Source organism: Chiloscyllium punctatum, chromosome 11 (genome assembly GCF_047496795.1).
Source record: "Chiloscyllium punctatum isolate Juve2018m chromosome 11, sChiPun1.3, whole genome shotgun sequence".
Classification (NCBI taxonomy): Eukaryota; Metazoa; Chordata; class Chondrichthyes; order Orectolobiformes; family Hemiscylliidae; genus Chiloscyllium; species Chiloscyllium punctatum.
Window position 1 is genome coordinate 30,966,834 of NC_092749.1, and position 16,587 is coordinate 30,983,420.

General features: G+C 40.4%; 1 protein-coding gene across 2 annotated transcripts in view; it reads left to right on the forward strand.

Moving 5' to 3' along the window:
- The window catches only part of kmo (kynurenine 3-monooxygenase), a 77,343-nt gene that overhangs the window by 40,749 nt on the left and 20,007 nt on the right, over positions 1–16,587 (forward strand). For both annotated transcript variants that reach the window (XM_072580583.1, XM_072580584.1), the window contains 4 exons: positions 5,151–5,272; positions 6,095–6,242; positions 9,251–9,308; positions 15,611–15,693. In XM_072580583.1, the coding sequence (XP_072436684.1) occupies positions 5,151–5,272; positions 6,095–6,242; positions 9,251–9,308; positions 15,611–15,693 (411 nt within the window). The remainder of the gene's footprint in view (positions 1–5,150; positions 5,273–6,094; positions 6,243–9,250; positions 9,309–15,610; positions 15,694–16,587) is intronic.

Genomic DNA, 16,587 nt, shown 5'->3' on the forward strand with positions numbered 1-16,587 from the left:
AAAAAAATGTTTTTCGTCAGTTTTGATTTGGAGCCACTGAGCAAAAGATTACTTGTGGATTTTTAGAATCAGCTAGTGGCAAAAAAGAAAAAAAAAAGACAAAATAAGCTTTTGTTTGTTTGTGAGGCCAAGGCCTGGAGGTTAATTGTAGGCTGATCCTTGATTAAAAAGACACTAGCAACCCTGGAAGCAGCATTGTGTTTAAACAGATAGTAAGTTGGCCGTTAACAGGGTCAATACCTGCAAGTCTGAAAGAGACCCTATGTTAAAGTATGTTGAATGCAAATAGAACATAGAACAATACAGCACAGAACAGGCCCTTCGGCCCACGATGTTGTGCCGAACTTCTAACCTAGATTAAGCACCCATCCATGTACCTATCCAAATGCCGCTTAAAGGTCGCCAATGATTCTGACTCTACCACTCCCACGGGCAGCGCATTCCATGCCCCCATCACTCTCTGGGTAAAGAACCCACCCCTGACATCTCCCCTATACCTTCCACCCTTCACCTTAAATTTATGTCCCCTTGTAACACTCTGTTGTACCCGGGGAAAAAGTTTCTGACTGTCTACTCTATCTATTCCTCTGATCATCTTATAAACCTCTATCAAGTCACCCCTCATCCTTCGTCGTTCCAACGAGAAAAGGCCGAGAACTCTCAACCTATCCTCGTACGACCTACTCTCCATTCCAGGCAACATCCTGGTAAATCTTCTCTGCACCCTCTCCAAAGCTTCCACATCTTTCCTAAAGTGAGGCGACCAGAACTGCACACAGTACTCCAACTGTGGCCTAACCAAAGTCCTGTACAGCTGCAACATCACTTCACGACTCTTGAATTCAATCCCTCTGCTAATGAACGATAATACTCCATAGGCTTTCTTACAAACTCTATCCACCTGAGTGGCAACTTTCAAAGATCTATGTACATAGACCCCAAGATCCCTCTGTTCCTCCACCTGATTAAGAACCCTACCATTAACCCTGTATTCCGCATTCTTATTTGTTCTTCCAAAATGGACAACCTCACACTTGGCAGGGTTAAACTCCATCTGCCACTCCTCAGCCCAGCTCTGCATCATATCTAAGTCCCTTTGCAAACGACAAATGCCCTCCTCACTGTCCACAACTCCACCTATCTTCGTATCATCTGCAAATTTACTGACCCACCCTTCGACTCCCTCATCTAAGTCATTAATAAAAATTACAAACAGCAGAGGACCCAGAACTGATCCCTGCGGAACTCCACTTGTAACTGGGCTCCAGGCTGAATATTTACCATCTACCACCACTCTCTGCCTTCGACCGGTTAGCCAGTTTTCTATCCAATTGGCCAAATTTCCCTCTATCCCATGCCTCCTGACTTTCCGCATAAGCCTACCATGGGGAACCTTATCAAATGCCTTACTAAAATCCATGTACACTACATCCACTGCTCTACCCTCATCCACATGCTTGGTCACCTCCTCGAAGAATTCAATAAGACTTGTAAGGCAAGACCTACCCTTCACAAATCCGTGCTGGCTGTCCCTAATCAAGCAGTGTCTTTCCAGATACTCATAAATCCTATCCCTCAGTACCCTTTCCATTACTTTACCTACCACAGAAGTAAGACTAACTGGCCTGTAATTCCCAGGGTTATCCCTATTCCCTTTTTTGAACAGGGGCACAACATTCGATACTCTCCAGTCCCCTGGTACCACCCCCGTTGCCAGTGAAGACGAGAAGATCATTGCCAACGGTACTGCAATTTCCTCTCTTGCTTCCCACATAATCCTAGGATATATCCCGTCAGGCCCGGGGGACTTGTCTATCCTCAAGTTGTTCAAAATGTCCAACACATCTTCCTTCCTAACAGGTATCTCTTCTAGCTTAACAGTCCGTTTCACACTCTCCTCTTCAACAATACGGTCCCTCTCGTTCATAAATACTGAAGAGAAGTACTTGTTCAAGACCTCTCCTATCTCTTCCGACTCAATACACAGTCTCCCACTACTGTCCTTGATCGGGCCTACCCTCGTTCTCGTCATTCTCAGGTTTCTCACATACGCATAAAATGCCTTGGGGTTATCCTTGATCCTATCCGCCAAGGATTTTTCATGCCCTCTCTTAGCTCTCCTAATCCCTTTCTTCAGGTCCCTTCTGGCTATCCTGTATCCCTCCACTGCTCTGTCTGAACCCTGTTTCCTCAACCTTATGTAAGCCTCCTTCTTCCTCTTTACTAGACATTCAACCTCCCTCGTCAACCAAGGCTCCCTCACACGACCATTTCTTTCCTGCCTGATAGGTACATACATATCAAGGACACGTCGTATCTACTCTTTGAAAAATTTCCACATTTCCACCACATCCTTCCCTGACAGCCTATGCTCCCAATGTATGCTCCTCAAATCCTGTCTTACAGCATCGTAATTTCCCTTCCCCCAATTGTAAAATCTACCTTGTTGTGCGCACCTATCTCTCTCCATAACCAAGGTGAAAGTCACAGAATTGTGGTCACCATCACCAAAATGTTCACCCACTAACAAGCCCACCACTTGTCCCGGTTCATTACCGAGTACCAAATCCAATATGGCCTCCTCTCTGGTTGGACAATCTACATACTGCGTTAGAAAAGCTTCCTGGACACACTGCACAAACACCGCCCCATCCAATCTACTTGATCTAAAGAGCTTCCAATCAATATTTGGGAAGTTGAAGTCGCCCATGACTACGACCCTGTGGCTTCTGCACCTTTCCAAAATCTGTTTCCCAAATGTTGAATGTTAATTGAGGCCTCTGGAAAGGGTTGTCAGTCTCTCAGGGCAAGACAAGATTATAAGTTGTTTTTTGAACTTTCTTTGGGGTAGAGACAATTGATGGCTGATGACACAGCACAAAGATTTGAAAGCGCACTGTCTAAAATCTCTTACTAGCTTTCAGAAGCCCAAAGAGTAGAAAGCTGAGTTGTAAGTGCCTTCACCTGAGTGAACTGAAAAGGTGACTCTGATTGACATTTCCAGAAAAGCAACTAATGAGACCTGTGAAACAACATATTGTGAAAGCCATTTAAGTAATCTGGCCAGTTTTGTTTGTTTCTTATATTTGTCCCTCAACTGTGTTTGTTTATCTGTCTGTGTTTTCTGTGAATGGGGTCTAAAGCTAAATGTTTCAGGTTTAAAAAATGACATTAATTAGATTACATTGTTATTTAATTTTTTTCTCTGCTAAAGTTATTATACATTTAATAAATTGGATCTTTTTTGATTAAGAGATAGAAATGCAGATTTGGATTGTCTGTCTGTCTCCGTGTTGTAACATGTGCAATTTCATTTGAAGTAACATGCTGGATATGTATGCTATTCTTTAATAAGCATATATATATCTGTTAGAGCACTCCCTCAGATGTATCGGCCTGTTTCGCAACAGTTTCTACCCTACTGTTGTTAGAATACTGAATGGACTCTCAAACCCTTAACATTCGTCTGTACCTGAGTTGTTGTTTTTGCTGCTGTTTGCCTATTATTTACTATCTATGCTGCTTAACTATGTGATCTGCCTGTATTGCTCGCAAGACAAAGCTTTTCACTGTGCTTCGGTATACTGATAATAAATTCAATTCAATTCAATCTAGGCTGAAAAGCCCACAGTTCTTCAGGCTTTGTACATATTACAAATCCCAAAGATTCAAAATAAACAACATTCCTTTTCTCAACAATTCTAAATCAAGGTGTGGTTCAGCCAGTGTACAATGTAGTATACCTTCTGTTGGTCTGCATTTGATGGATTTGGGCACATATTTTAATATTTTATTGGTGTTCCTGATGTTTCTTGATTGGTTTGATAACCCTGAAATTTCACAAGATTTCCTCATTCTCCCATTGTAAATTTGGGGTTGTGGAGAGAAGACAGCAGCATCCATGGCATAAAGCAGGTTCCAAAATGCCTTGTGCTGATATTGTAACTTTCAAAAGTATGTTTCATCCTAGTTTGATGAGCAGTCTACGTGAGCCACTAGAATAAACAGTTTGTGAGGCCTTTGTTTTTTTTAAAACGTTGGAACAATAGAAGTACCCTGGGTAAATGTGGTCAAGTTTCCACAGAACCAGGATTTTTAGTTTCTTCATTTGGTACTAGCAGTTGCTGCTGGGGTCTTGAAGAAGTGAAAGCTGTTTCGTCCTCTCCTGGTTACCGCTAAAAGCTGGGGGTTCTCTTCCTGCCACTGAAGTTGCATTTGAGACAATCTGTTTTACTGAAATCGACTTTGTCAAGGGATTGTGTATGGGATGTTATTATGTTGGAACAGTTACTTAGTAATAGTTACTGTATCTATAATTGCATTAAGCATTTTGATAAAGAGCCAATTCTCTTTTTTGTGTTTGTATTTTAACTATAGTGTGTGAATAAATTATGTTTTGCTTAACATCAACCAGTTTGACCAATTGAATTGTATCTGAAGTACAACACCTTACATTTACCTTTGAAATAAGAAACAAATGGTGTCTAGACTATCTTCTGAATATTTTGAGGGGGTTTGGTCTGGTCTATATTGGTAAGGACTGCAAAAGAAGTGTTTTGCATATCTGCATAAACCAAGTATTAGACACTTTGTACAAATATTTTCCTAGCTCAGAAATCAGGACACTACCACTGCACCACAGGAGCCCTTAGGCACTTTGCATATGTAATTCAGGTTCCTAATAACTATTTGAGACCTTTATAAAATGGACTGTTCCGAATATAGCTGGCTTGGGGTTCAAGGATCAGTTTCCAGTTTGCTTTGTCTATATTTCTAATTGCTGCTATCTGTGCAAATGTTTTGTCCTCAAGTGAGTGGAATGAGATTAATTACATTGCAACGAACACCATAGGATTTGGTCTTCTGCTCTTATTATGATTTTGTTCATTAAGACTAGTATCAACATGCACATGTAAAAACATTAAAAGGATTTGTCTAATATATTATTCACTGTATATAACTTGGACTTATTGGAAAGAAGCGCTGGAATTCCTGCTGGAGATTGTGGAAGTTTATTATTTCATAATGCAGTATCGTAATGTGATTATATACTGGCTAAAGCTACTGTATAATTTGTTTGAAGTGGTGACTACCTACCAAACACATTTCTAAACCAAGTTTCTTTTTCATGTTATTTGCAACCTGGAAAGGACAAGTCATTTACCTGTACTCTCTTCATGCCTTTTGAAGAATTTGAGAAGCTCACCACAGGAGATGAAGTGCTTCAGTTTTTCAAGAAATACTTTCCAGATTCCATATCTCTAATAGGAGTGTAAGGTTCTAATTTTAGTTAAGGTTATTTTTCATTGGCTTGTCTATTGACCGTGCTCTTATGGTATAAATTTATGATTGTATTTTTATTCATAACTTCTATCAATGTGGAATAATGTCACTTCCATATATCATGGAATACAGCTCCAGATTAAGTTATCTTGCTGCACATGCTGTGTAATTCAGGGATATATGGAACATTATCCTGGCTTAACTGCCATTTCAGCTTGATCCAGTTCTGACTCTTCTGTGCTAAAATGCTTTTCTAGTATACTTGCTGCACTGTGCTTTTGTACTGATCTACTCTATTTAACTCTTGATATAAGTCTTTTTTCAACCTCTTTTGCTCATTTTTATTGTAAGTTTAACAAAAATCCATTTTAGACTATTTGCTCATTGTGTTAGAGAATGTTCAACATGCACTGAAAGCTCCATTAACTCAAGCGACTACATTTTGAGATTCTAAAATATATTTTTTCAGTATCACAGATATCTTACATTTAGATCACAAACACACCGTGAATCTGTTTCTTAATATCACCATGAGATGTCGAGGGGAATGATTCACCCAATGGTTGATGGGTGTGCACTAAATACCAATGCAAGCAATTGAGACTGACAAAACAAACGAATTCATGAAACAATTTCATTGCATTTTTTGAGAGGCTTCAGGTTGATGGATGTAATGCGAAAACTGATGGGTCGGGTTTGAATAATGGAAAGCAGGTTGACAATTTTGAACTTTCCAGTTCCTGAATACTCATACATCCACTTTCTTGAAGCATTGTGATTTACTTAAAAATGACTTTGATTTATTTTTTAGTGAGGCGTTGATGCAGGATTATTTCCGTTTGCCAGCCCAGGCTATGATTTCAGTGAAGTGTTCCTCCTACCATATCGGTTCCAAGTGTGTGTTAATGGGAGATGCAGCACACGCTGTTGTTCCTTTTTACGGCCAAGGCATGAATGCAGTAAGTTGTGAACATTTGTACAGTGCTTTACAGTATTAGAATTTTCAGCTATATCCACTGTCGAATTAGTCACTCATTACAATATGAGAATGGAAGATGAGTCTATGACATCAGAGTTTTTTTGTTTACCCCAAAAAATCAAGTATAATCATATATTTACACAACTTCTCTTCAGCAGTCATGGCAGGCATATCTTCAGCTGTTGAACAACTATAAGCTAAACATTGCAGCCTGTTTACACATTAATGTGCTCTAGGTCTTTTTTGTTGCTAACCTTGACTCAATTAAAGCTGTTTCCCCTCTAAGTTAGAAAGTTATGGATTCAAATCATACTGCAAGATTGAGCATAAATTCTAAGTTTCTGAATCTCCAGAACTCTAGAGTCTGATATTCCATCTCCCCTATAATAAATGGATAAAAGCAAATTACTGCGGATGCTGGAATCTGAAACCAAAAGAGAAAATGCTGGAAAATCTCAGCAGGTCTGGCAGCATCTGTAGGGAGAGAAAAGAGCTGACATTTTGAATCTAACTGACCCTTTATCAAAGCTAAAGGCCTGATGAAATGAAACTGTGGACCAGAACAGCTTTGAGAGAGAGTAAGTCGGTGCTGCTGGAGAGAGATGTCAAGTGCTTTCATGTGGCAGCATATGGCCCTGAGTGTGGCTTTTAGGATGCGGCGAGAACAGCAGTTGGATAAATGTTGTATATCATGCAAGTACCTGTAATCCTGGAGGCTGTATACAGGGTGGAATTTGAGTTGAAATCCACGTGGAGTAAGTCAGAGGCAAAGACACTCACTGAGGAAGGAAATATGGCTGTGGAAGCGAGTCTTAGTAAATACCTTGTCCAACACTGAGAGAGAAAAGGAAAGCAGTGAAGGTGGACAGGGGGAGAGAGACAAACGAAAATCTTGTCGGAGAGAAGAGCAGTACTTCTTCAGGGTAGGCATTCCTGGAAGAGAGGTGGCAGTGAGTTAAACACTGGATAAGAGCAAATTACTGCAGATGCTGGAATCTGAAGTCAAAAGAGAAAATGCTGGAAAATCTCAGCAGGTCTGGCAGCATCTGTAAGGAGAGAAAAGAACTGACGTTTCGAGTCTAACTGACCCTTTGTCAAAGCTAAAAGCCACAGACTGTGGCTTCTCCATTGAGACCTTTTGGATCCCCATGCCTTCCATCATTTGTCGTCATACCATTCTGATTCTGACCATGAGCCAAACCTGAAGGATGAGCCAATGGGGGTTGACTGCCTCCTGCGACAAAGTATCCAGTTAACTGCCTAATGCAGTGTCTGAAGCTTGATCTCCAACTCATTAACTCAGTTCCTCAAGCTGTAGATATTTACTGCTGATGTGGTTGCTGTGGATTGCATTGAGGTCCACCAACTCCCACAAATGACGGTGGTATAAACATGCTTTTTATTTAGCAATTGTCTCTATTTTGCCACGTGAGCTTACAGAAGTACATTGAGTACTTCCCATTTATATCTGAATATTCTTTTCATCACGCATAATTTTCTGTCTTTATACCTCAATAAATCCTACATACCCTGGTAAAGTGTCAGAAAGGGATTTATCCCACAATCCCAATGGCTGCCCCAGAATAACCTAACACTGGGAGCAGTGTTAAATGCTTTAAGGAAATATACCCTGCCCTATATTGGGAGAGAATTCCCATCTTAAAAGTTTTGCCAGCCAGTTGGACAGTCCCATAATGCCAATTGGGAGTGTTGGCACTGCTGAGACTCCATGTAGACTGACCATGCTAAGGAGGCTGGGTATGTTCAATCCCTTCCTCTCCCATCACACATCAAATGCTACTAAGAATGGGATGCAAACCAACCTTCCATCCATTGACTCCATCTACATTTCTCAGTACCTCGGAAAGGCAGCCAATATCATCAAAGACCCCTCCCACCTCTGTTATAATCTTTTCCAACCTCTTCTATCAGGCTCAAGATACAGAAGCTTAAACACACACACACACCAACAGGTTCAAGAACAGCTTCTTCCCTGTTGTTATTAGACTTCTGAATGAACGTCTCAAATTTCAAATCTGATATGAAGCTTGCTTTTTGTGACCCATCTTTGCATGTAACTTTGTATTTCTTGCTCTGTTCTATCACCTTATATTTATTGTATGGTATGATCTACCTGTACTGCATACAGAACAAAACTTTTCAACATCCTTAGGTACATGTGACAAAAATAAATCAAATCAAATCAAGGTCAGGTGTCAATAACTCATTCATTTGTCATGAGATTTCAGAAAGATTGAGGGCTGGGAGGCTGGTAACAAGGATTTTATAAGCCACCTCTCAGTTACAAACTTGTTAGCTTTGACTAATATTTAATCACTGATTTTGAAGACCTTTGCAATTTTATCATATTAATGCAGTAGATCAATGAAATAAATATAAATAAATGAATGATTATACCTAATTGGGTATAATTCCATTTCCTGACTCTGGCTGAGTACCATGTGATGTATAGCACAGCTTGACAGTTTCAGTGACGCACTGTTCCCTGTGAATACTCAATAGGCAGATGCCTTATCTTTTTACGCCAAGCCTCTGAAATGAATGATCAAGGGATCAGATAAATTCTAATTTAGTCAACAAATTTCTAATCTCCCTGCACAGACTTAGAGATGAGCACTTTTCCTTTTTCATTCATAAAGTAGTCTTTAATTGCAGTTTGGCTAGGAGATACCTGGGATTTGTTAAGTCTAGGATAGATATTCATTTTGCACATTCATATACCCGAAAGACAATCTGATTTGGATTGCACACCTGAAATGCATCTAGTCGAGTTTTTCACTCATTGTGTAAGCCAGTATTTGGTCGGCATGAATGGGTTGGACTGAAGGATCTGTTTCCATGCTGTACATCTCTGTGACCCTATGACTAAGCGCAAAAAAAAATCGATCAATGAATTTCTTTGTTGGGTATGATTGAGTCACAATAACTGACTCAACAATTTTTTTTTCTGTTTCTCCATTCCTTAAGGGCTTTGAAGATTGTATTGTCTTTGATGAATTAATGGACAAGTTTCACAATGATATCAGTGAGTTTGTAAAACATTTTGCAGATTGCACAACTATATAATGTTATGATATTGTATTTATGGCTTTAAGCTTTAACCTGTGTTCTCAAAAAGAAAAAGCAGTTTGCGTAGGAGGGGAGAGGGCATGGTGGCTCTGTGTTTAGCATTGCTGCTTCACAGTGCCAGGGACCTAGGTGAGGGTGTGGTGGTGGGGACTTGGGTAGGGATTCTATGATTCAGTTTTCGTAAGCAGTGACTGTGTTGATTTAACACCAGTTAAAGTCTTTCAGTGTTAACTGAACATGCTCCAGATTCATGGAAGTATCCATTCGATTCAACTTGCTTTACCTGTTGCACACTTCTAATTTGGGTAAAATACATCCTCACCCGTGTGTTTCTATGATTGAATTCTTTTCCAGATTTTCATACTGACACCCAAGCACTACTAGTACAATCTGAGGAGAATTGTCATTTTGTTTATTCGGATGAAGTCTTCGGAGCTTATTTAAATCAATCCTCAATAGTGTATTATACGAAAAAGAATCAACAATTCCCACTGAGACATCCATCCATGACACACAGTCTAGTTACACTTTTACTAAATTATAATCTTGCTTCCAAAATACCACTATTAAGGCATTCTTCTGGATCTAGGTTTGCTCGCTGAGCTGAAAGGTTCATGTTCAGACGTTTTGATACCATACTAGGTAACATATTCAGTGAGCCTCCGGACAAAGCATTGCTGATGATTCCTGATTTCTATTTATATGTTTGGGTTCCTATGGTGATGACATTTCCTGTTCTTTTTGTCAGGGGCTGATAAATCATGTCCAAGTCAATGTGTTTGTTGATAGAGTTCCAGTTGGAATGCCATGCTTCTAGGAATTCTCGTGGGTGTCTCTGTTTGGCTTGTCCAAAGATGGATGTGTTGTCCCAGTCGAAGTGGTGCCCTTCCTCATCTGAATGTAAGGATATTAGTGAGAGAGGATCGTGTCGTTTTGGGGCTACTTGATGTTCATGTATCCTGGTGGCTAGTTTTCTGCCTGTTTGTCCAATGTAGTGTTTGTTACAGTCCTTGCATGGTATTTTGTAAATGACATTAGTTTTGCTTGTTTTCTGTCTAGGGTCTTTCAAGTTCATTAGCTGCTGTTTTAGTGTGTTGGTGGGTTTGTGGGCTACCATGCTGCTGAGGGGTCTGAGTAGTCTGGCAGTCATTTCTGCGATGTCTTTGATGTAGGGGAGTGTGGCCAGGGCTTCAGGATGTGTTTAGTCTGCTTGTTTGGGTTTGTTGCTGAGAAACCTGCGGACTGTGTTCATTGGCTACCTGTTCTTTTTGAATACACGGTATAGGTGATTTTCCTCTGCTCCACATAGTTCCTCTGTGCTCCCGTGTGTGGTGACTCATTGGAATAATATTTAGATACAGCTTATTTTTTGTGGATGTTGGGATGATTGCTTCTGTGGTTCAATATTTGGTCTGTGTGTGTTGTTTTCCTATAGACGTTGCTTTGAAGTTCCCCATTGGCTTTTCGCTCGACTGTGACATCTAGGAATGGCAGTTTGTTGTTGTTTTCCTTCTCTTTAGTGAATTTTATGCTAGTGAGGGGATTACTGATGGTCTTCAAGATTTCCTCTAATTTGTTTTGTTTAGTGGTATCAAAGGGGTCATCCACATAGCGGACCCAAAGTTTGGACCCGATTTACCAGCCCCTGAGAAAAAGAACAGGAAATGACATAGTCATAGGAAATGACATCATCACAGGAAATGATATGACCAACCCAAACACATAAATAGAAAGCAGGAATCAGGTACACCACTTTGCCTGAGGCCCACTGAAGATGTTACCTCGTATGGAGACGAAATGTCTGAACATGAAACTACCAGCTCAGCAAGCAAACTGACAACCAGAACCTCAACCTGAACTACAAATCTTTTCAAAACTCGCTAAGCATTCTTCTGTTTTCTGCCCTCTAGAAGTTGCTTGTCTCTCACCAGCTTTCAGTTCACAAGTTTCTGACTGTAAAGAGTTTCTCTCACAAGTTGGCACTACAGGATATTCTCTGTTAAAATCAATGGCATAAAAATCTTCCAGAATGCTTATTTCCGTATCTGAATTCCTGACACGTGTACCACTCACCATAGGAGATTCCAGGAATGTTAACGGTAGAAAATTGGTTCGGGTCAAGATATGTGTCCCAATTGCTGCTGGTCCTCGTACAATCCAACAGTTGAACAAAGGCCAAAAAAAAACTATTAGCAGATTCAGATATGCACCTGAAATCCAAAAAGCACAGCCAAACCTTCTGATCTGAATTCTGTTAAATACCGTTGAGCGCACTCCTGATCACTTTTACTCAGGAGTGTTAATGGTGCTCCAATGGCATTACTGGGCATGTAATTATGGAGCAGCTCTCGGCTTTTGGTGGATATCATTGTTGCCTACAAACAGTTAACCAACAGAAATTAGACAGGAATGGGTTGGCAAGTACATCCAGGCTTAACTTCATTGGCGATAGTTATTTGATACATCCATTGGCAGCACCTTGCATAATGTATGATCTGATTGCAGTCTTGGCCTTCAAAGAGGTGTACTTATCACAACTGAGGGAAGATGTGACCACAACTGCTCCTGGCAGGCTGTTCCTATATGGTGAAGATTACTTGCAGCTATGTTGACACCCTCTTGTCCAGATGTCTGTATTGTTAAATGTGAAATCAAGAATTCCATTTCAATGCAGTTATTAACTGAAAATATTCGTATGCAATCTCTGACCAGTTGAGGAATGTAGCACTGGGAAGGGAGCACTCTATAGGAATTCAGACTCCTGGACAATGAGCCCCAACTGCCCCCCCCCCCCCCCCCCACCGCCCACCAACACACACACACACACACCCGTATCTACAGACCCATTGCCAAACCCTCCTGAAGGCCCTTCTATTTTGTTGATATCAACTGCTCCCTGTAGTGTTGCTGATCTTGCCGAGCTGTGAACCTCTGATTGCTGGTGGCTTTTGGTGAAAGATTTGGCCCTATTTGGGGCTTAATCAGACGAGGGGCCTGATTCTGGCCAGGTACCAAACAGCCATGTACGAATTGCTGCACAGAATCAGGTCATTCAGCTCATGACAGTACTGGCTGAAAAAGAAATACGTTTTTTTTGAGCTCGCCACCCATTATAATTCCACCTACCAGTACTTGGTCAGTACCCTTGATGGTTACAGCATTTTTGGTGCAGAACCAGATTTCTTTTCAATGAGGATTTCCACCTCAGTCACCAAACTGGGCAATCAGTTCCAGATACCCACCATGTCTCCTCTGACCATTTTACCAATCGCCTTATGTCTGTGTCCCCAAGTAATTGACATTTCTGCTAGTGATAATGTATTTTTCCTGCCTACTCTAATTATGCCCCTCATAACTAGTCACCTCCTTTAAGTCATCCCTCTGTCCCAAAGAAAACAATCCTAGCCTATTCAACCGTTTCTCATGGCTGCAGTTTTCAAGCCCTAGCAATGTTTTTGTAAATATCCCCTGTGCTCTTTCCAAAACAATTGTGTCCTTTTCTGTAATGTAGTCTACACAAAATTACAGCTGTGACCTAACCAGCATTTTACCCAGTTCCACCATTGTATGTCTGCTTTTGTAATCTGTGTATCATCCAAGAAAGGATAGCATTCCATGTGCATTCTTTGTCACCTTAACTATCATTCAGACTGCCTTCAAGAACATGTGGACATATACTCACTCTCACTTGAATTGAATTGAATTTGTTGTCACGTGTACGGAGGCACAGTGAAAAGCTTTGTCTTGCGAGCGATACAGGTAGATCACATAGTTAGGTAGCATAGATAGTAAATAATAGGTAAGCAGTGGCAAAAACAAAAACGCAGGTACAGACAAATGTTCAGGGTTTGTGAGTCCATTCAGTATTCTAACAACAGAAGGGTAAAAGCTGTTTTGAAACCAGCTGGTGCATGTGTTCAGGCTTCTGTACCCTCTCCCTGATGGTAGAGGTTGTAGAAAAACATTGCCAGGGTGGGATGAATCTTTGAGAATACTGGCGGCCTTTCCTTGACGGCGGGCCTGGTAGATGAATTCTATGGATGCGAGGTTGGCCTTTGTGATTGTCCGCACTGAGTTCACCACTCTCTGTAACCGAACCTGAGCTTGAATGGTACAGTTGCCATAAGAGGCAGTGATACATCCAGACAGAATGCTCTTGATGGTGCACCTGTAAAAGTTGGCAAGGGTATTTGCTGTCATGCCTAATTCCCTCTGCTGCTTGAGGAAGAAGAGACGTTGTTGGGCCTTTGTAACCAGTGTGTTCACCTGAAGAGTCCAAGAAAGGTTGTTGTGGATGACCACTCCCAGGAGCTTAATACTCACCACTCGTTCCACCTCTGTGCTGTTAATTGGTAACATGAGTAACATCCCACCAAAAGTCAATAATGAGTTCCTTGGTTTTGTCAGCATTGCGAGCTAGGTTGTTCTCAGTGCACCATTTTTCCAGGTCTTCCATCTCCCATCTGTAGTCTGTTTCGTTACCATCTGAGATTTGACCAACTATGGTGGTGTAATCAGCGAACTTGGATTTGGCAACACAGTCATGGGTATACAGTGAGTACAGTAGGGGGCTGAGTACGCACCCCTGTGGAGCTCCAGTATTGAGTGTTAGTGAGCACCTCTCAGTACTCTCGTCTTTATTGCATATTCTTTACCTTTGTTTGCCCTCTCAAATGCATTACCTCACACCTCTCCATATTGAATCCATTTGCCACTTTTCCTCTATTCAATGAAGCCATTGATATTGTTCTAAATTGAGGAGTGTCCTCCTTCACTATCAACCAAACCGCCAGTTTTCATGAGTGCCACAAATTTCCCAATCCTGTCTTCCAGATTTGTGTTCAAATTGTTAACATATTAAAATCAATATGCCTGATTGGAATTAAGTAGAGTCTGAACTCACAGAAAAATACTATGCGCACCCACAGAAGAAGGCCCAGTTGCCCCTATTAAATCCTGTTCATTGTTTCTACTAGTAATAGTACTTCAAGATGTTGGGGGGTGGTATGGTCCCAACTGCTGCTACTAGTGGACAATTTAGATATGGGATAAAATCTGGTTTGATAGAATAAATGGTAGTTTTTCGCCAAGATATAAGCACACCAGGTTCCAGATTTAGTTTTAACAATAGAATGAAGTGTGTAATGAAAAAATAAAAAAGAACAAACTAAGCTATCTACTGTTTAAAATATATCAAATACCCAACAAACCTGAAATAACTGCACAGAAGCTGATATCCTGTCACCAAGTCACCCTTTATTTACATGTGAACTGAGGAGATTCTAAGTCCCAAGGTTATATTGATCAGCCAGAGCTTCCTGATTGGCCCAGGTTAATAACCCCAATCCAGGATCTCATAGTCAACGAGATCCACCCAGTTTCAATCACTACAAATACAAACTCCCACCTACCATTAATCAAAATCCAGAGAAATTTCCTTTCCCTACTAAATCTGTATCTTTGACCTTTTTTTGCAGCTCCTGTGCTATAAGGAAAACTGTTTTTCTCTCACATGGCTGAGAGCTTAGACATTTTCAGCTTTGAATTATCAAGTACTAAACAAATGCTTCCAGCCATAGAGTAATATGGCTTAGAAACAGACCCTTCGGTCCAACCAGTCATCTGAAAGTTTTCATAAGCTACAACCTTCACACTGAAGTAACTTAATCTATTAACTGCTCTGAATACACTTCCAATTTGATTATTGCCTTTAAATTCAGTCAGGTCTCTCTCAAGCTAAACACAAAAGCTCTTTCAAAAAGTAGGACAAACCTTGCCCATCCTGGCATTTGCTGAGATTGCAGCTTTTTATGTTGCTATCCTGTTGTAAACTTCACAATATCAACAAACTTCCATTCGCACGCAAGAGGTAGGCATCCATCTGCTCTCTGACACATTTTGGTTTAAAGTCATGGTTTTGCATAATTTAAATAATATTAACCCCTTTCACACCAATTGACCATATCCCACAGGTTTAAGATCCAAACAGTTAAAAAATTTATATCTATATCACACCTTTCATTGTGGAGAGTTTTAATATCAGCTCCCAGTCGCAAGAACAATGAAAAACATAGCTCCTAGTAATTTTAAACAGTATTATATAGGAATTTGGATGAACCATTGCATGATGATATTTTTTAATTGCACACTTTCATTTTCAAATTGGCAAATTATTTTGTCAGTTGAGCAACTCACTCATCTATAAAGAAAATTAATATCCTTCACAAACCTAATTCTATAAATATTTCTGCATTGTAGGTAAGTGTCTTCCAGAGTTTTCAATGTCGCGTGTACCAGATTGCCATGCTATCGCTGATCTGGCCATGTACAACTACGTGGAGGTATGTGGGAAACAATTACAAAGACATAAAATGATGATAAATCCTCTAATTTACTAATACAATTCCATGTTAAAATCAAGAATTTTTATACTGTCAGACTTATATTTTCTGAAGCCAATTTCGACTAACATTTCTCAATGCATCTGAGAAGAGCAAATGAGCATATTCATTCACACAATGAGTTCCTGACTTTAATTGCTATATTTCAGTTAGTTGACAGGTGTAAACAATGTATAAAAGAACTACATCAAATTTAATTGCTTTCTGGAGGTTGAAATAATAAATGCATCCCAATTACATTTTATTGCATTATTTTGATGAACAACAGGGAAAAACGAGAGGGCAATGTTTAGTCTCAAATTTGTTATCAAGCACGATCATACCAATGATTTAAGCGCGGAGACACATTCAAGGCAACAGGATGATTTTTGTAGAAGCTTAAGCATATTGACACCCACTTGTCAATGCAGCTTGGAGGTCTGGACTTCATTACCTGCAGCTAATGCGTGGGATACATAAGTGCTGAAGCCCACAGGTTATGGCAAGGCCAGAAATTAATTACCTACCGTGCTAAACCAACCAACACACAGTCAATCAGAGACAATTTATTGACCCAAGAGGAACAATTCTCCTCATCCTGGTTTTGCCATGCCATTAAAATTTCTGAGCCGCCTTCTGAGAGGTGCTGCAGTAATTGGGCTGAACTAATACCTAGTACAAAAGGATGGATTGTGTGCTGCAGAGGCAGCATCCATTTGAGATCATATGCTGGGAGCAATATATTGCAATAGGTCTACTGCTTGAAGTGGGCACAAGCTTTGGAATCTCAGGATCTAACCAAACAGCAAGAATGTCAATGTAAATGCTCTGTTAATGAGATGCGGCCATTGTTGA